Source organism: Hippopotamus amphibius, chromosome 6 (genome assembly GCF_030028045.1).
Source record: "Hippopotamus amphibius kiboko isolate mHipAmp2 chromosome 6, mHipAmp2.hap2, whole genome shotgun sequence".
NCBI classification, from domain to species: Eukaryota; Metazoa; Chordata; class Mammalia; order Artiodactyla; family Hippopotamidae; genus Hippopotamus; species Hippopotamus amphibius.
The window spans coordinates 59631445-59652579 of record NC_080191.1 but is presented as its reverse complement, the minus strand read 5'-3'; the positions used below and the strand labels follow the sequence as shown (position 1 = coordinate 59652579).

At 37.4% G+C, this 21135-nt stretch overlaps 1 protein-coding gene across 7 annotated transcripts in view; it reads right to left on the bottom strand.

Moving 5' to 3' along the window:
- ARID1B (AT-rich interaction domain 1B) overlaps window positions 1-21135 on the bottom strand; it is a 389909-nt gene that overhangs the window by 162893 nt on the left and 205881 nt on the right. For 6 of the 7 annotated variants that reach the window (XM_057739653.1, XM_057739658.1, XM_057739654.1 and 3 more), the window contains one exon: window positions 21-62. The exons of the other annotated variant lie outside the window; for it this stretch is intronic. In XM_057739653.1, the coding sequence (XP_057595636.1) occupies window positions 21-62 (42 nt within the window). The remainder of the gene's footprint in view (window positions 1-20; window positions 63-21135) is intronic. 7 annotated transcript variants of the gene reach the window in all.

Genomic DNA, 21135 nt, shown 5'->3' with positions numbered 1-21135 from the left:
AGCTACATCAGACTACACACCTTGAGTCCAAAGGCAGTATCCTCCGAGGTCAAGACTTCAACCTGAAATCATAAGGAAAAAAATAATTTAGGTACTATCAAAAACCTTCTCTGAGTCTAGCCACAGACACCAGAGCACAGGCCTGGCCTGGAACTAAGAGTTCTGAGAAAGCTGGTGTTCAATTTACGTCAGGTGTCAAGAAAGAGAGATCTGTGAGTCTCTTTAAGAGTGGGGTATAAATCCAGGTCACTGCCCCGGGTTCCAGTTTTATAACAGAGTGAGCACCTATCAAATTAATATATTTGCCATCATGTTGAAGTGGTGGCATAAGTTCCGCAAAATGATCTGGGAAGTTAGGGGAATCGTCCTTCTCACTTAAATCACAAGATGTTGCATATACTTCTTGATCTTTTACTGACAGTGAGGGGAAAGTTATGCTCCATAAAGCAATTTCATCATGCTTGTGAAGCTGCTAGTAATTTCTTGTCTCCCTCATATCAGAGTGGGTAGTCCTGAATCTTGGGAATGCTGCAGAGCAAGAGTTCCTGAAAGCAATACTCAAGAAAAGGCAGGCAGAGTCTAAGCAACAAGTTGTGAAACGATGGCAAAACTTCAAAATTAACTGTCAGTCTTATGCGTTAGAAGACAGAGCTCATTAACATGAATTTTAAAAGCTGTGTGGAACAAGACGTGTATTGATAATTACTGTTTTTTAAAACATAATTATTCAGTCTGGTGTATAAAGCGTTTAAGTTTGACTACTACAAAGTACAAGTATATGATGGAAAAGAGCAAGGAAAGAAAGCAACAGAACAAATAGGAATATTTTTTAAGTGTCTGGGGAAGACAGTGGGGGTGGGCAGGAATATCTGACTAGCTGGCTTCACTGTTAGTGTTTTTTGTTTGTCTGTTTGTTTTTTAATGTGGACCACTTCTAAGTCTCTATTGAATTTGTTAACGATGTTGCCTCTAATCCACGTCTTGGCTTCTTGGCTGCGAGATCCCAGCTCCCTAGCCGGGGGTGGAACCTGCACCCCCTGCAACGGAAGGTGAAGTCCCAACCAATGAACTGCCAGAGAAGTCCCTCACTGTTAGTTTTAAACCTCTTAAAATCAAGCATTTATGGTAGACACTTAAGCAGAAGACATACAGGCAATCCGGTGTATCTTGCTATAAAAAAAATTGGAATTTTTCCCTTGGTGGGGAGAAAATATAGAAAGGAAAATCATTTCAATAAGATTGTCATCCAGTATGAAAGTAAAGGGGGTCAAAAAAGAAATAAGGAAACAAACTGTACTCTCCAACTGCTCTACTGAAAGTGAGGCTCACCCACCACCTGGTACCTGACAGAGACTAGTGCACAAAGCGAGAGAAACGCATGATTGGTATTGAGAAGATGATTAGCCTAGTTCTGATGAAAACCATATGTTGCTGACACCAAATGTGATTTTAGGATAAAGACTGAAATGTTGGATAACTACAGCACAAAATCATTATAAGAGTCACTGACAGCATTTCTGTTTATGCTTAGATTTCCAAAGCTAATTGTTAGATTTAGAAACAAGATCTTATTATAGACTTTGGGTGGAGGGGGGGGCGGGGACCTAGTTATTTGCAATTTACATATGTTTGAATTTCCTAAGTCCTGTCTTTCACAACATTAGGTTACTAACCTCAAATATTTTTACATTAAAACTTCTAATCAACATTGGAAACTTTAGTTAACAGAAAGCACAAGCAACGAATTCACCAAATCTTAGCTACTACAAACACAACATTTACTCTTGAATTATACACATACTTCATATCTGCATACATCAGTGTTAGGTACATTCACCATTGATATGATATTTTAATATGAATAGAATTGTTTTAAAAATACATTATATGTTTAAATCTGCAAAAATCGTCTCCAGAGTGAGTTCTACATTTGTTTAACATATTACAGAAAGTTAAAGTAGTAAGAAAATTCAATAGCAAATAGAAATCTATTTAAAGATATGGCTTTAATATATTTGACAACTTGAGATGATAGCAAACTAAAGCTTTCAAGTGGAATTTAGGAACTCTCCATGTGGTATGTCAGTAGACAGAGACGAACACAGACCTTGCGGATGGAGTAAGGAGGTGGATCTCAAAAGGTCAGCGTCATCCTCTACCCTAGATTTTATCTCCAGGAGGGCTCAAAGTGATGTCTTGAAATTCCTAAGAATTAACCAGTTTAATTAAAGCAACTTTTAAAAATGTATGGTTTGTTCAAAAGCATTATGGTTTAAATACATGTGCACTCATTCAGTATCCTTTATATTTTCAATTTCTGCAAGATTCTAATTGTAATACCTATAGAAAAACAGCTGATTTTAAAACATAAGATTAACTTCAATTTAATAAAAAACAAAGATCAATGTCACACAAAGGTTTTCATCTTGTATCTAAGAGCATTTTTACCTAAGCTGGAAGGAATCCCCCTCTAGTGGGAGTAAGGGAGTATTTCAACCGTCACACATGATTTTCAGGTGGTAGTCATTAAACTTAACCATTAACAGAAATCAGCTGAGCTTTTTTGGGCTTTTATCTAAATTTGAATCTTTTAAAAACAAAAAGTTAAGTATCTTCTATTTCATAAGCCCAACACCTATAATTCCTATAAATAAGCTAGTAGTAGATTTGTGCTTATCTGATGGGATTTTAGTTATTAGACAACTATCATCAGCAAATATATTTTGGCTATAAAGCAGCCTCAATTTTATAAGTTAAAAGAAGAATGTACAACTGGAAAAAAATCAGTACATTCTCAGAGTAAAGATTTAATAATGTAGTGGGAGGACAGAGTGCTGATAGTCTGCGTTTACTTGACTCATTAGCAAAGGCTTTCTGGATATTTACTACATGTAAGACGTGCTCAGTACTGTATGAGAGAAAAAGTGGTGAGTTTCACTAAGGTATTATTGCCTTGGTAAAATGTATTTAAACATTCATTTAAAAAATAAATTTAAACTCATAAATGACTAGACAAGATTACTCATGGTGTCGTTTTTCTTTTTAATCTTCAGTTTAGGGAGATTTAAAACTGGCAGTGTTATAAAATCATCAAGAAAAAAGGTCACAGGTTTATCTAAATTAAAATTAGGACACGATTCCTAATGTTCTCCTTCTCCACACAGATGCTGTAACAAATGCAAAGATGACTCTGAACACCCTGATGAGACGCATACCTGACATCACTGGGAGAGAGAATTTGTCACGGGGTCCTGAGGTATAAGGTGTGAAGGGCTTTGTGCGAGCTAATGAAGCAGAGACTTCCTAAGTCCAGGATAAGGCCCTTCCCATTAAATCATGCTTCTTTCAAATGATGCTACAACACTTTATATGCCCATAAGGATTCCATTTGTAGAGAAATTCTAAAATCACTGTGGAAATTCAATCTGCAAAGTTCAGAAGCAGCTACACCATTCACAGTTCTTTCATTCTAATCAAGCAAAAAACCTTCAATTGGCTTCTCTCTCTCTCTCCCAATTACCCTAACAAGCCCTCCCTCTGCCAAAATTAAAATAAAACACTTTAATTTCCAATCATTCTATTAAGAAAACTGGGAAAATGTGAATTCATGAATTTGGAAGTAACAGTGGATGCACCTTACCCTTTCTTTTTTTTTTTTTTTTTTTGGCACACGGGCTTAATTGCTCCGCGGCATGTGGGATCTTCCTGGAGCTGGGATTGAACCCGTGACCTCTGCATTGGCAGGCGGATTCTTAACCACTGTGCCACCTAGGAAGCCCACCTTACCCTTTCTTGAATCACTTTCAGAGCCCTTGTTACTTTCATGTCTAAAGCAGAAAACACAAATATATAGTGCACACTGCTATATCTAAAACAGATAACCAAGAAGGACCTACTGTATAGCACAGGGAACTCTGCTCAATACTCTGTAATAACCTCAATGGGAAAAGAATTGGAAAAAGAATACATACATATACATATAGCTGCCAAAACTATGTCCCGCTTTAATAAAGATTCTAAAATCAGCATCACACTGTCATATAAAGAAATAAAGTAACAAACGATGATTTATAATCACATACAAAGATCCTTCTCATAATTAAAGCAATGCAAATCAAAACTTCCAACATTATTCTATTTTTCTCACCCTGGATTACCAAAGATTAAAAACTTAGATAATTATTATATGTGGGAAATCACTCAAATCATGGTCTTGCACTGATAAGAATGTATATTGGAATAAAGTGCAATTTGGCAGTATCCACCAAAATGTATATGCATGTGATTAGGTGTTAACCCAACAATTCCACTGTTATTCAAGTGCAAAAACAAAGATTTACAAAGTTGTTTACAACCATCAACCAAATGTCCATCAACAATGTTTAATAAGTTCTCATACAGCTAAGCAGTAGAATATTATACTGCTGTTAAAAAGGGGGTGAGTCTATCTGTGTAGACAAGGTAAAATTTCTATGATATCACATGAAGTGAAAAGAATCAGAATAGTGTACATAGTAAGCTAACATCTCTGTTAAAAATAAAAGTGGGAGTTGGTTATATGATTGATACACTTAAACTATTTTGAAAAGATATGCAAGAAATATATCAGTGATTGCCTCAAGGGAGAGACTTATTTTTCGCTGTATTTTGTCTCATGATGTAAGAATTTTTTTCACCAATGCATGTGTTTTTCTTGTTCATTTAAAAGTAATAGTTAGGGACTTCTTGGATGGTCCAGTGGTTAAGAATCCACCTTCCAATTCAGAGGATGCGGGTTCGATCCTGGTCAGGGAGCTAAGATCCCACATGCCGTGGGGCAACTAAGCCTGTGTGCCACGACTACTGAGCACATGAGCCACAACTAGAGAGCCCACATACTGCAACTACTGAGCCCACGTGCCACAACTAGAGAGAGAAGCCCTTTCAGTGTGCTGTAATGAAAGACCCCACCCACATGCCACAACTAAGACCTGAAGCAGCCAAAATAATAAATATTTTTTAAAAAAGTAGTTAATAAAGTAAGCCAATGATAACATTATAAATTGTTCAATGTCAATAATAATCATAGAAATGTAAGTAAACGTCTTATCTTTCAAGTTGGCAAAGATTAAAAGTATAGTAGTCAATGCTTGTGTATATAACCAGACCCCTCAACACTTGTGATGGTATGTAATTAAGAGCAGCTCTCCCAGAAAACAGTCTTCAATAGCCTCAAATATATTCACACCCATTTACCCAGCGATCTATTTGCTAGAGAAATCTTTGTGATCTGATTTGTGATCAAGTGCTTATATATTAAGTATGAATACATTATTTGAAATGACAAATTAGAAAAAAGTATAAACATAGGGAATGGTTAAACAAAGCATGATATATGATAGACCATTACATAATCATGAAAAACTCAGTTTTCAAGAAATATTTTATAAATTAGGGAAATTCTTTTAACATGTTAAAATTTTAAAGTAGGATTAAAAACAGAAAGTCGACATTATAAATAATGAAACCTATCCATTTGCTCCCTCCAGGCCTTCTAGAATATGTGCCATGCTGGAAAATGTCTTGCCCACTCCAGGATTTTATAACATTCATTCATGTTTTCTTTTAATACATTTCACTATATATTTTTTACATTTACATATCTGAACCATCTATAATTTATTTTGAAATAACAAGGGGAAGAGGTGACTCAGTTTTAATTTTCCATTTGAATAACTGTGATGCAGAATAATGTATGATTTTCTCCGGTGGTTGTACATACCATATCTTCACCATAATTAAACATTAAAATGATATAAATTTTGCCTCTAATTCCAGGTAGGGATGGGAAAAGCAAAATTATGTGTGATGCATTCAACCCAAAGGCAGATGGGAGTAAGAGGAGAAGAATCTGATGGAATCTGCAATCACCATATTTGTCCACAAGTGAATTACTAAGAATTCAGATGCTTTCAGAAAAAATAATTTTTGCTTAGATTGATGTTCAAGGGATAAAAAGACTATTCTACTTATAAAGATCGCTGTGTCTCTTTTGGTTGGTCCAAAAAGACCAATATACCAACTAGAACCATTATACATACTTTTACCTATTATACATCAGGAAAGGCAGATATTAACAAAGAAACTGCTCTCCAAAACCATGCCACAGGATTTATGACAATTTAGACTGTAGTAAAAGCCCTCTGCCCCCCACCTCTTCTCCTCTCCCTCTCACATAAGCAGACAGCTCAAACTGGGTTGCAAAGTTTTGATTTTAGCAAGCAAGGAAGTTGTTTTGCCTTTGTAAATATTATTATTGTTTATTATTACCACTACTATCATTATTATTATTTACTTTTTTGTAATCCATTTAAAAAAACAAACACTTAAAAAAAACCACGTACAACCTTGGCAGCATTCTTCCCTCACTTATTATTCTCCTCATTCTCCTTATTAGCATATACCGGCCACATGACAGCTCAAGGACACAGCTTGCAGAAACTGCTAGGTGTTTGGTTAGCTGGTATGAGAACACACAGTGATGCCTTCTACTGTTAAGTGCTCTGAGTAGAATATCCATTCTCTGAGTGTATTTAAAATGAACTAAAACCTTGTACCTATATAGGGAACCAATAAATATTAATAATAATGATAAATTTCATCTATGCAACCAAAAACCATTTCTGTTATACTTAGTACAGCATAATACAATTTTAAGACAAATAACGGATGTGTCATAATTACACTTTTCACTGCAAGTGTTATGCTCACATTAGCTTCTATACTAGAATGTTAGCTGTATCTTCATATCCTAGGCTGTTAAATTTAAAACAAAGATTGTGAGCACTGTGGTCGCACTCCTCTTTCTAATTATGTTCTCTAACTGGGTGAGGATACCTTCACTTAAGATTCACAAGGCAAACTCAAACTCATGATACAGCAGGGAAAACAGACCTTGAGTATAGAACAGTGTGTAAAAATAGCCACCACCTTGCAGGTGAAGTCTGTTTCTCTACTGCTTTAATTTGGGCTGGGCATGTGATTTGCTTGGATCAACAGAATGCAGTAACAGAAAGCATAGTATACCACTTCCAAGTTTAAGACTCAAGAGGCCATGCACACTTTTAACCATCCTCTGGAAAGTCAACCAGCCACCAAGTGAACAAGCCCATACTAGTCTGTTGGAGGATAAGAGATGCATGGTTCTATTACCACATCATGCTAGCCAAGAGCCAGTCAACTTCAAGAAGCAGACCATTTAGCAGATCAGTATAGCTAACCGAAGACGGGAGAATGAGCCCGGCAGAAACTAGAAGAACTACCCAGGCCAGACTGTCAAACTGAAGGATCATGAGCTACATAAATGTTGGCTGCTTTGAGGCAACTCAGAGCAAACTAAGCTACAGGCTGGTCTGTTGCATAGCAAAAGCTATTAAGTTAGCAAAAGCTAACTAAGGCTCTAAATAAAAGAACTCTGGGTGTCATACATCTGCTGGCAGAGCTCCAGGCAAGAACATTTTGATACTAAAGGCACTTCTGAAAGCACTTACAGTATTTACACAGGCAAGTCCCTCCTCCTCTCCACTCCCTATCTGAAACTTCCCAGGACCTTAAAATGCTATCTCAGTTCCTCGCAGGGGTCCACAAGAAGCTAAACAGAGTGGCTCCTGCCTGCCTCACTGATCCCCAGTCCCACCACTCTCCCTCTATGCACCACGTTTCAGCTGCACTGGCTTCCTTTCTGTTCTTGGAAATGGCCCTCTCTTAGTTCAGAGCCTTTGCACTGTCTGTTCCCTCCTCCTGGAACACTCTGCTACCAGATCTTTCCTTTACTGCTCCCTTCAAATCACTCACACCTCCGTTTAAAGGGTGCCTCCTCAAAGAGCCTCTCTCCCTGTCTGGTATCACCACCTGAAATCTGCTTGTTTATCCCTTTACTAAAATGTAAACTTCACAAGAGTAGGGACCTTGCGCATGTCATTCACTGTTGTATGTTTCTCATTTAGAAAAATGCCTGACATGGAGTAGGAGCCCAATAAATAACTGTTGAACAAATAAGTAGGTATGAATGAATGTGTTGAGGACTGTAACACAATGAAAATATGAATACATGTTTCTAAACCACAATTTGACATAGCTCCATGTCACAGGGGTAGATAATAACAAGATTTTAAAACATGCTCCACCTAATATAAATATATAAATTAAAGTCTTATGTACCATGTAGCTGATAATATACAATATACAGACTTACATTACACACTAGTGTTATTAAAAACAAAGCCAAAACCCAGTTTTACTACATTTAATGATGGTATATAAGCAATGGTGCATCTGTTTCTCTGGCAAAGAGTAAAATTTAAATTCCTTTAAAAGGATTAACTTTTTAAAATTGATGACAATTAAGGAAGTACATTGCTCAAGGACAGATTTTATCCCCCTATTCCTGAATTAAAATGTAATATTCCTCTCAGAATTGTATTGTACCAAGAAATGACTACAGTAAGTTATTTCATAAAGCACACATACAATTTACAATCTTTCCAAACTTAATTTTTAAAAGTAAATTTCAGTAAAATTAGAGCTTTGCATTTAAGCTGGTTGACCACACACAGCAGATGGCAGGAATGTCCTACCCAATGTTGCAGGTCATCACTTGACGGATATCGACAGACATGAATTCCATAGAAGAATAAGGCTTAGATGGTCACAGGACCATGCCTACTCCACAGATGATCTCCTTGAGACAAAGTGGAATAGGTGCCCAAGTGTAACCCTACCAGTTACATGACACATATATTTGTAGATTTGGGGGCTATACATAAAGAAATTACATGATATAAAAATTAATCATTTCTATACTTACAGTGTTTTATCAAGAAATATGGATTATGGAATCATGAAAAATACAGACCGATATAAATGAGTTTATTCATGATTTCCTTTGGCTTTTTCTAATGCTACAAGTGTATACAAATAATGTAAATTTGTAAACAAAACTTTTGGAAACAAATCATACTTTCAATAAAAGCAATGCTTTAATATTTAACCTTTAGATCTTTCTGTAAATCATATCTTACTAAAGTAGGAAATATATGCATAGTAAAATACTAATTATTCATTACATTATCATTTCTATGTGACTTCTTTTCCTATATTCTTCAAGTTAACATCTATTTTTTATTAAGATTTTCTACACAATTGTTCTTAAGGCCTAGGAGATTTGATGAAGGAAGATATAAAAGCTACAGGTGTCCAGGCAGTTCACGTGGTAGTTTATCCAGACTTCATAAAAATTGAGATAATACTATTATCTCATCTTACATGGTGTCATATTCATTTCAATTTCTGTCATAATTCAATGCTATGTTAGGCAATACTTCCCTGTTTACACAAGTATCTACTCATTCATACGTAAACTGACATAAAAAGTTTATCAAACTTACTATAATACAGCCTGAGAAATTTAAATGCTATAAACACATAAGCCAAAAATATAAACTCTTTTTCTCATTTTAATTTCATGAAGAGGAAAAATTAGTTTTTAAAAAGTTAACTGGGGACTTCCCTGGTGGCACAGTGGTTAACGATCCACCTACCATGGCAGGGGACACAGATTCGATCCCTAGTCTGGGAAGATACCACATGCCGTGGAGCAACTAGGCCTGTGCTCCACAACTACTGAGACTGCGCTCAGAAGCCCATGAGCCACAAGTACTCAGCCCACGCACCACAACTATCGAGCCCACGTGCTGCAACTACGGAAGCCTGCGCACCACAACTACTGAAGCCCGCATGCCTAGAACCCATGCTCCACAGCAAGAGAAGCCACTGCACTGAGAAGCCCGCGAGCCACAAGGAAGAGCAGCCCCCACTCCCTGCAACTAGAGAAAGCCCATGCACAGCAATGAAGACCCAACACAGCCAAAAAAATTAAAAAATAATTAAAAAAAAAACAAACAAACAGAAAAACAAAACTGGATAACTCTACCAAAATAATGAAAGCTGAAAATTTAGCAAAAGTACTGTTTGGCCATCCTTAACCCTCTCTCCCAGTCCCACCCACCATTAAGATTAGCTCAGAAAAGAAAGTTGAAAATTGTTATAAAATCATTACGCAAAAGAGACACATAGGCTACGGAGACCCACAGACCAAGCATATGTAAAAGTTAATCACTCTGTCCAAGGGTAGGAGGTACAACAAAGATGATTTTAACTGATTAGATGAGACTGAAAAGGTGTTTTCAAAACAAAAATTTTTTAGGTCAACAAATTAAACTGCCCCCAAATGGTGGTCTGTACATTATTAATTTGACTGTGTGCCACTGGCTTATTTTTCTTCTGCCCTCTCTTGTTCACATGTTCCTGGCCCCCTAACTCTATCTCCAGGGTTTGCATGTATGAAACATGACAGATGAAAAAAACTTTTTTTTTTACCCCAAAATACTCCTAAAAAATAGACTGGTTTAAGAAAATATTGGAATAGCAATTACAATCAGAATTCTATCAGAGTGTATCTTAAGGCCTTTTTAAAGTTTAAATTAAATTGTTTAGGACTATCTTGATTATCAAATTGAAACAGAAAGACAATTCAATAAAAGAAAAAGAATATAAAGTTAATTATACTTAAATTGAGGCACAAACCTTTACTTTTTACCTTAAAACTAATTCTTGTTTAGATGGGGCTTATTTTGAAGAATCTACCTATTTAATTAGGTAAACTAGTAACTGCATAACTGAGAAAGAAATCTCTGGGAAAGACACTGCTTTTTTACCACTTTTCATTGTTACCTAAAGTGCTATTTGTCCACAGAACTGGCTCCACACCAACCACTCACCTCCTTTGTTTTCTCACATAAACTGTTTAAGATGCTCTTATCTGCTAAGGGCAATAATAATGAAGAATTTAAACCAAGAGTGTAAGTATGTGAAGTAAACTGAGACTAGTATAGGAAATTCTGACAGAGGCAAATTAAGAATAAAGAGTTGAAGTTTTCATGGCAACTAACTGACAGCGTACCACTACTCCAGTCTGCCCAGTCTTCCTCTCTCCAAAATAAGCATATCGTCTAAAAAAAACTATATAAGAAAAAGAGGAAGTCTTCAAAAACAGGTATTAGTTGTGTGAAATGCTTTGCTACTGAGTTTACTTTAGTGCCTTTTTGAGTTCAAAAGTGTTCAATATTAATCTTCTATAATAAAGGGCCATAAAGGCCTTGCCTATAAAGAATCTCTAGTTGTGAACAGAAAAATATTGATAATTCAAGACATGGGCATTTCAGTTCAGAAAACTGCCAGGGAGATAATTACAAACCTTCATCTGCTCACTGAAGAGCTGGATGCCTGAAGACACATGAGGCTCAGGTTAGATTGGAAACAACTAACAGAAACCCGAAAAGGCACATTGAAACAAAGACTGACCCAAAGCAGAAGGAAGGGACCACACTTGTTAGCGACACTCATGTCGCTACTTCATGTCAAGAGGCACATCCTGACATGAAATAATAAAGTCAAAAATACTGGTGACATGTGATCACAGTGCTCCCCTGAAGAATAAATTACCAAGGAGGAACCCTCTGGTTACACCATAGACAGCAGTATCATACGGCAAAAGAAAATATGAGTAATTTGTTTAAAAACATGAGGTTCAAAGATGAGAACTGTTTTTTTAAAGTAATCTACTGAGGCAAACCAGTAAGATAAAAAGTAGCCTTACCACATAATCCAGAAATCTCACTTCTATGTACTTACTCAAGAGAAATGAAAACATGTTCATCTGAAAACTGGTATGAGAATGTTTATAGAGACTTAACTCAAAATTGTCAAAAACTGCAAACAATCCAAAGTCTATCAATTAGTTAATAGATACACAAAACTAGGGACTATATATCAATACAATGGAAAACTACTTACCAATAAAAAAGGAACTGATTACTGATAAAAGCAACAACACGAATGCATCTCAAATGTATTGTGCTAAGTAAATGAAGCTAAAGCCAGACTCAAAAGGCTACCTATTGTATGATTCCATTTCTATGATATTCCAGAAAAGGCAAAACTGTCGGGAAAGAAAACAGATCAGTGGCTGCCAGGAGCTGGGGGCGGTGGGAGGAGATGACTACAAGGGGCAAGAGGAAACTTTTGGGGTGACGGAAAAGTCCTATTAGAAATGCTCTAAGGTTCTACGGGAGTACTATTCTTCATATATCATTGGGTTTTGCATTTTACAACATAGTGATCCATGGTACTCAGAAAATGTTACCACTTCCAAATATACAGACAAGAACTAAACTAAAATAATATTCCAGTTTGTCATCCTCAAAACACCTTTGATTTTCATTGTAGAGTATGCCTTTTTTCTTTTTGGATAAAGTGTCCTAGATCACAGAACTGAAATTTTCAGGTGATAATTTCTAGAGATTTCCGTGTGATTTGGGAATTGCTATATTTTTCTTCTGGTGGGATTTGAGGTTTTTGAAATTTTTTGGTCAGGTAGAAACAACTGCAGGGTCTTTTTGGAAACTAAAAAGGGATTGTGTGTCTAACGACAATCTTTGATATTTAATTCAATTGCATATAAATTTAAATTTCAACATGAAAACCAGAAAATTAACTTAAAATCAAAACTACAGCCAACACTGAAGTTAAAGTAGTATGTGCAAGTTCAGACAAGAAAATATTATACAACCATCAGGTATGAAGTATGACATTTACCTCTTCAAAACAGTACCTTCACCTATAGCTCAGAAATTTTGAAGTTCAGTTTTTAAAATTCAAATCTTAAAAAAAAAACCAAAAACCTCTTAAAGGGCCACATTTACATTTATTTGGTAATCCAGTCCCAACAATTCTAGGAGATGTTTAAGAAAATTCAGAGTTACTGAGCTTATATCATGAAACTACTTTCTATGCATAAAGTAGAAAAAAGTTTGAAATACAGTCTCAAGGATGCAAAGCTTGATTTTCAATGTATGAAATATTTACTTGTAGTAGGCCCTTTCAACACTGTGATATTAAGTAGACTCAGTTTTGTTCATACAAACTGAGTCTTTTTTTACAGCTTTTTAAACAAAATGAGGTTTCTTAAATTAAAAATGTACAATCAAACTTAACATAAAATTTTAAAAACTAGTTACTTGGCGGTAACATTCATCTCATTTTTTACCTAGAGTTTATAAGCAATTCTGGCCAAGGATTTCCAACGGATTTAATTTTTGTCTAGACCAGTGATTCTCAATCAGGAGAAATTCTGCACCCCTTCCCGCCTTCAATAAGTCAGGGGATATTTGATATTGTCTAATGACATTTTCAGTCATCACAATTGGGGGTTAGTATCTCATGGTTACTACAATGCACAGGGTAGCCTTTTTACAACAATGACTTACCAGGTCCAAAACGTCAATTGTACCAAGGTTAGAAATCTGGTTTAGACATGGGAAATCCCAGCTACTGATATTCAAAAGCATAAGCACAGGAAGAAAAACCTTGATTCAAATCTTGATTTTATTAACAGGAATAAAAACAGTGTTTGGGATGAAAGCTACCTCAGTTGCTGAAACAGTTGCACTGCATTATCATCATACTCATGGAGGAAGGGCTATAGAGCGAAGATTCCACAAAGCAGTGGTTTAGTACTGCTGAAGTAAAATGCTATAAGACAAGTTTTTCTTCCAGAAAGATGCTCTCAGGCTCTCTGACAACTCTGCACAGGTAGATAAACCTATTCACATAAAAGGTAAGCTCAACGCCATTTTTTTTAAAGGCAGAGTTCTTACCAAATATAATCAATACAAATTCACTTATTTTACAAAATGGGAAAATGGGTAAGTCAAAAGTAAAAATAATCTCTGAGATAGCTAAGGACTGTTAACATATGTATAAGCAGGTGTATGTATGTGCGTATGTGCGTATCTTAGCCTTAACTATTACCTAAATGCAAGATTAGTCAAACCAGACATTTGCTTGAAATCTCACTTAATTATTTAAGATTCCCTTTGAAAAACCTGGGGGAGTGTAGGAAACTCATACGCACTAGGATATTAGGTAGACAAAGTATAATTTCAGAGTTTGCTGTAGCATTCAGGCAAATGCTTGAAGCAAACAGAAACAACTCTTGGAGAGAGTGGGCATAAATGACTATCCAAATAGGTATGTCTTTTGTGCTGACACTTATTTGGGTTAGGATTTCTGAATCCAAGACTATGATTAAAAACAGAATGGTGACTCCTAAATAAAGTTTGATGTACCTATAATTTCAGATGGATTTTCACTAATGGGATTAAGGAGTATCCGTGTAATCATGGAATATGCTGCTGGGAGGATGTGAAAGAAGTGATATTGTTTTTATTCAATTCACGTTATACTATTTTCTTTCTTTTCTTTTTTTTTTTGGGGGGGGGGGGCGCACACAGGCTTAGTTGCTCTGCAGCATGTGGGATCTTCCTGGAGCAGGGATCGAACCCGTGACCTCTGCATTGGCAGGCGGATTCTTAACCACTGCACCACCTAGGAAGCCCCTGTTATACTATTTTCAAATTCCATCAACTTATGTGAAAGAGTTTGTTCTGTTTTTGTTTATAATTATATATCATTTCTGAGATACACAGAAAATTAAGCCTTTCCATTAATTCAATACTCACAAAGCTAGAGAGTTAAAAAGCTTTTCAACCCGAAACTCACTTACCAGAACCAACTTAACCACTATTACACAAGATTGTAGCTAAAAATCTAAAAGGAGCTGCTATCTTGGCCCACTGATGTTCACCAATGAAGGCTTACCCTGACACTTCATACTCACTATAATGTGAGGAGGTGTACAATAGTATAAACTGGTATATCACTCACCTCTTATAACAAAACACTAAAATAATACTTGATTTGATTTAATTTAATTTAATTTAAAAGGGAACTGGCAAGTGTCATATGAAAGCAACTATGATCAAAGTTAGAAACATCCCTGATAGAATCTATTATTTTTTTACAAAATCGCGTTTGTATACACAAGTGAAAATATTATGCATATTCATCTGCCACAATAAACACAACAACATTATAAGGCATAAAAGCAAACAGAAGAATGCTAATCTTCAGAACTCCTATTCAAGGTCACTTCTCTTACATTCTTCAAAACACATTTCCTAGATTCTGCCTCTACAACAATATTGATAAACTCAAAATGACATTCCCATAACAGATAAAAGTAAATTTCCAGAATTCCAAGATAAAGTTGACTTGAGTACAATAGAAAGGAAACCAAATAGTAAGCTATTTATGTAAACAGTATCAATATAAGTTAAACAAAGTTTAGAAATTACATAGTGCACAGAGTAAAATAACAAAATAGAAAACCAACTTGCCACAGTTGATTACTACCAGTTGGATTAAACGCACATCTTAATCTACTGTACTGTAGTTTCATGGGTCGTTTAGCTTACTTGAAAATGTCAAAGATGCCTAAATCGCAACATTCTACTTAAAACTCCTAGAGAACGGTGACCAATGAGCCCCAAGTCTTCACCACAGAGAAAGGGTCAACAGCAGAAAGGGAATATTCCAAAATGCCTCTTTAGCATTTAATCATGATCAGGAAAACACAGGCAGGAGATAAAACTTCACAAGCTTAGATTTTTCCCAGCTTTAAAAAAATTTTTTTTTACTTAAGTATATTTGATTTACAATGTTAATTTTTGCTGTACAGTGACTCAGTTATACACATCTAGACATTCTTTTTTATATTCTTTTCCATTACGGTTTATCTCATGACATTGAATATAGTTCCCTGTGCTATATAGTAGGACCTTGTTTACCTACTCTGTATATAATCGTTTGTATCTGCTAACCCCAAACTCCCAGTCCATCCCTCCTCCACTCCCTCTCAGCTTTTAAAAAAATGCTGTGAGTTGGTTTTCCCGCCAAGGAAGGTGGACGATCAAGCACTCGGCTCCGAAGAGCAGTTATTACACAAATGGAAACCAAGCGCCAGTCTGATCAGCCCCAGCCCGGGTCAGGCTGACTCCTGGCAACCGAGACAGCCAATGGAGGTGGCTGCCCCGCCCCTCACCCGCCCGGCCTGCGGAGCTCTCTCAGGCCTGGGCCTCAGGCTCCAGCCTGCGCTGCCCAAGAGCACGGCCCCGCCCAATGTTTGGCAGCCTGGGCTCTGACCCCGCCCCTGCCTGGCGGCCCCGCCCTGTTTTTGTCAAGTGGGTTTTGCGCGGGCCCCACCCTGTGTTTAGAGGCCCAGGCAGTGCTGTGACCTTCCTGGTTAGCTCTTTCAGTGCTTTTCCACCATCAGGCGCTCGTTTTCATCTTGCAAATGGAGGTGCAGCTCATCCAGCCCTAGAAGTTGGGTGGTGGTGTTCCCTTTGGGACGGGTCAGGAAAAGGGACGCAAAGAGAAGGAAGTAGGGAAAAAATTAAAGTACACAGATTTTGGCGAGCCAAACTGGAGGAGGAGGTTGGGGGCAGATGAAGCAATTTTGTGTGGAATTGTGGCTAGAAGTGGCACAGGAAAAACGCTGCCTTCGTCTATCCAGCTGGTGTGTTTCATTTAAATGTTAAGCTGTGTCAGCAGAAACTTTACAGAACCACGTCTGACGGGCACTTGGCACCTCCTGCCTAGGTGCCAATTTTCCGGCTTGCGGAAAGCTCCACAGGAGGTGCCAAGGGCTCCCCCTCCCACCCCGCGCCCCAAGAAAGTACCCATGGGCGTTCCAGGCCCGGGGAACACGGCCACAGAGACGGGCCCGGGCGAGTCAGGCTAGAAGACGCCCCCTACTCCGCCCCCCCCCCCCCCCCAAACTCCCAGGCTGCGCGCGGGGGAGGGGAGCCGGGGAGGGCGGGGCGAAGGCTGCCTGCCGGGAAGCCTGGAGCGGCGGGCGGGGCGCGGTGCCTGCTGGGAGCTCGCCTCCCAGAGCTTTGTTGCACAACCTCGCCCTGCCGCCCTGCCCGCTCCCCCACACGCTCCTGCGCAGAGGCTCCGCACGGCGCCTCGCAGCAGAGACGCTGGATTCCTGGGGCTCCGGGCACCGAGCGAATTTCTGAACTTGCTTAAATCGTTCATCTTCCCCACCCCCACCTCGCCACCCTTTCAGGTTTCTACTTTCTTCCTAAACATGTGTCTCTTTTCTCCTAATTTAGTGCCAAATCAAACCACTGCATGTGTAAACTGTTCAACCTATCTTGGTTATGAAAACGAAAGAATCGAACGCAGCGTTGTTTTTAACGTATAGAAAAATAAAAACTATTAGGGCTAGTGGCTAGAAAGGGGTTCTCTCGGCTTCCAATATTCGATACTGTCCAAAGCCAGTCTCTGGCACTGAATAAAAACAGATAAACTATTACAGTGATGAATGATTAACTCCGAAGCTGACAGGCAAAGAAAGAGGAGAAGCAAGAGGAGGCAGGCTAGAGCCAGTCAGGGAGAGCCACGGAGAAGGAGCGGGCGCCAGGGAGGGCCGCGCAGGAAGCGTCTCCAGCTCGGCGCTCGCCAGCAGTCGCTGCGACTCAAAGATCTGCCTTAGCATGTCTTTGAGGACAAATGTCTAAAGTTTTAGTTTTCCAAATGTGTATTTAGTTATCACATTCTACAAAAAAGCATGGTGTCACTCACTAAGGCTGTGTATAACTTATAGCCACAAATGCCGTATTATTTCTTTTTGGAAGAAAATAATCAAGTAGATTATTAAAAGAAAAATATATACAGCATAAACTCACATACCATTAATGAAAAAAAATTCCTGAGCTATAAACGAGTTATGTGGAGGGAGGTAACAATGGTTTGAGGGGAAAAAATAGAACAAGATTAAATTTTGAGGAAATTGTTTAGAGATTTAAATCACTACTGTGTAGGATTATGAATTTCAATTTGAGTAAGAGAAATGCTAAAATTAGGTTTCATTGTTGTTTATATGAAATCATTTCTCATTTAACTCTACCTACAAACAATAACAGAAAAACATGCACGGTGGCATAAAGCTAAGACTTCAAACATTACAAGCCCTTATTCAAATTTTAAAGTTTGGGGAAATAAAAAAAAAGATGATGCTTATTGAATTTCTTTTGGATTTCATATCTATCTTTTTAGATCTCAATTTACAATTACATGGTTATAACAACATTTTGCCAATACAAAGATTTGCCCACGAACCTCTTACTTTTTAACTTTAAATTATATCCCTTATGAAATGCTGAACTTTTATGAGGGTGTAAAAGTAACATATAAAATGCTGCTGCCTACGAGGATAAAAAGACAAGAATACAGAGAACTATTCAAATCCATTTTAGGTAAATTCTTCATCAGAGAGGGAATGTTCAAAATGTTTATATTCATTCCACTTATTTTCTGAATATTATTAATTTTCCTAAAACAAACTTTGCTAAATGGTTTTTAATTTTATTTCAAAGTTTTTTAAAACCATGAAGAGTTGACATTTCCTTAGTTATATATACACTATTCCCTCCTTCCTGAAATTTCTCTCTCTCTCTCTCCTGCTTCTCACAGCTACTTTTTGGTCTTTGGTTGCTTTTTAGTTTTCCAGATTATGTCAGTTGGTTGGTAGGCAGGTATTTATGTATATGTGTATTTCTGCTTGCATGCAGGCACATCAGAAGAAAAAAGCAGGGGGAAAAATTGCTTAAAGGGACATAATGAGATTTTCAGATAGTTCTAATGAGATAATGGCTAGGTGTAAGAGTAGTCAAGATGACACCCGAGTTTTCAACTTGCTGGGCTGAATAACAGCAAGATTATGTCATTAACTAGCAACTAATGAGTTTGGTTTGGGACTGTTTACTTTCACATACTTGTGGTACACCCGAGGAGGAGATGGCCAGCCAGCTGGCTGCAGGAAGTACAGGTCAGGGTACCTGTACTAGAGACTAAAGAACTTGAAATCATGGGCAATTAGATGATAGCTGAGTTCATGGGAGTGGCTGACTGAGCTTATTATAGAAAAGCATGCAGAAAGAGATGAGAACAGAGCAGCCTGAAACAGAAACTTCATGGGCATCAACATGTAAAAGACAAGTTCCTCCATCCTTTGATGGAAGTAACAGCCACTAGGCTAGAAATGTCAGGACTTCAGAACTGCTTTTTCCTCCACATCTAGGGAGAAATAAAAATTACGAGCTTGGACTGAGGCAAGACTACCTGGAACTGATTTTAATTCCTCCCAGCACTGGCTTTGTATCTTTAGGCATGTTTCTCAGCATCTCTGTGCCTCAGCTTCCTCATGTATAAAGTGAGTAAAATAATGACAACAGATAGGTGTTATGAGAATTAAACAGCACCTGACTAAAAGTTTGCTTTGATCATCATCTAATCACTTCCCACATCCGGATTTTCAAATCCATCCTAGCCTCTATTTCTGTTACCACTGCCTGAGTTGAGTGCCTCATCCCTCCTTTTAAAACCTAGAATACCGTGAAACTGCTTTCCTTGACACCAGGCTCTTTCCCACCCATCATCTTTCACAGTGCTCCAGTGTTGTCTTCAGCAAACACAGATTTGAATATGTCACTCTGCTCAAAATCCTTCAGAATATCAAGAGAATTGGGTCCAGATGCCTTACCTTGGGATAAGGGCCCTGGGGAATCTGTTTCTAATCTGCCATTCAGTTTCATCTCCCTGTACTCATTCCTTTAATCACGTTCTTTGGTGATGTGTGTGCTGAACCTACCTTTTTTTTTCCCCAGGCCTGTATTCATACTGAGCCCTTTACTTTCCCTATAATTTTGCTCTTTTGAAATCGCCATGCTTTCTTCCAGGAAGACCTTCTTGATCCCCTTCATCAGAATTACTGCACTTTGTACACTACCAGATTGGATTGATATAATTTTATATGTAATCTTTCACATGTCTATTTTCCTCTTACATCTCTGAAGACAAGGTCCATCCACTGTGTATTTATGGATGTTCTCCTACCCATAAAACCCCTAGAAAGTGTGCTACACATAGTAGGTACTAAATAAAGCAAAAATTTTTTAAAAGAGATAAATGCTAGAAATCAGACATTCTCATACTCTAGCAATACGAATCCTCAGATTAGTAAACAAGAGTAAGATTGAGACGTGAAAGTTCTCCTTCTCATATGTAGACAGGCAATCATTCAATAATTGTACTGGGGTAAGTATGTCCAGGAAGTAGACAGTTTTCTTTATCATCATAAAAAGGGGTTGTTTTTTAAATTTACAACTTATTCTGAACATTTTTTTCCCTACTACAAAAGTAAGCTTCTATTTTAGATGTTTAGGCTATAGATAACTACACCACACAGAAGGAACTGAGGCTATGTTTACTTTCAGTTTTAAGCACAATCTGAGAAGGAGAGGCATTCCTAAATATGAGGTCCTTTCTACCTATGTATTGTCCTCTGTCAGACTGATAGAGCTTTGTTTCCAGATGAATGAAGTCTGGTCTCAGGAGAGAGATCAAAAAAGAAATAAGAAGCAATCACCTAGAGGAAAACGAATTTTTATTTTACTGGAATTTTGGCTAACACGAGAAATTCCTAAAATAACAAATACCATCTTTCTACTGATGGATTCCTAAAATGGCATTACTTACATTATAAAATTGACTACTTTAAATCCCTTTTGGAACAAAAAAGAGTAAAAACATACTTTATAAAATCCAATAGTTATAGAAATTATAACCCAAACAAAAAACAACTTCCTGTGGTCCCCAACAGATGGTTTTACTGGTTGAAAGTATTATTTTTCAGTAGCTCAATAAATGTAAATTATTTCCCCAATTTGCCCTTTGCAAAATTCTCTGTAATCAACAAAGGTGGTTTTAAAAGTCACCAGAATTGTTACTAGATTACCACAGGCTTCCATACTGGGCAGTGACACTAGAAACAAGAGCAATCAATCACTAACAAATCCACAAGCAGGAGTAATGCCTGTGGGGTATGTGCGAGGGAGGAGGATGTAGTTGGTGTAGATTAGTCTAGAGTCACACTGTCCAATTGAAATATAATGCAACCACATATGTAATTTAAAATTTTAGAGGAGCCACATTAAGAAAACGGTGAAAGTAATAATATATTTTGTGTGACTCAATGAATCCAAAATATTATCATTTCAACATGTACTCAATATAAAAATAAATGAGATATTTTACTTTTTTATGCTGTCTTCAAAACTTGGTGTATAATTT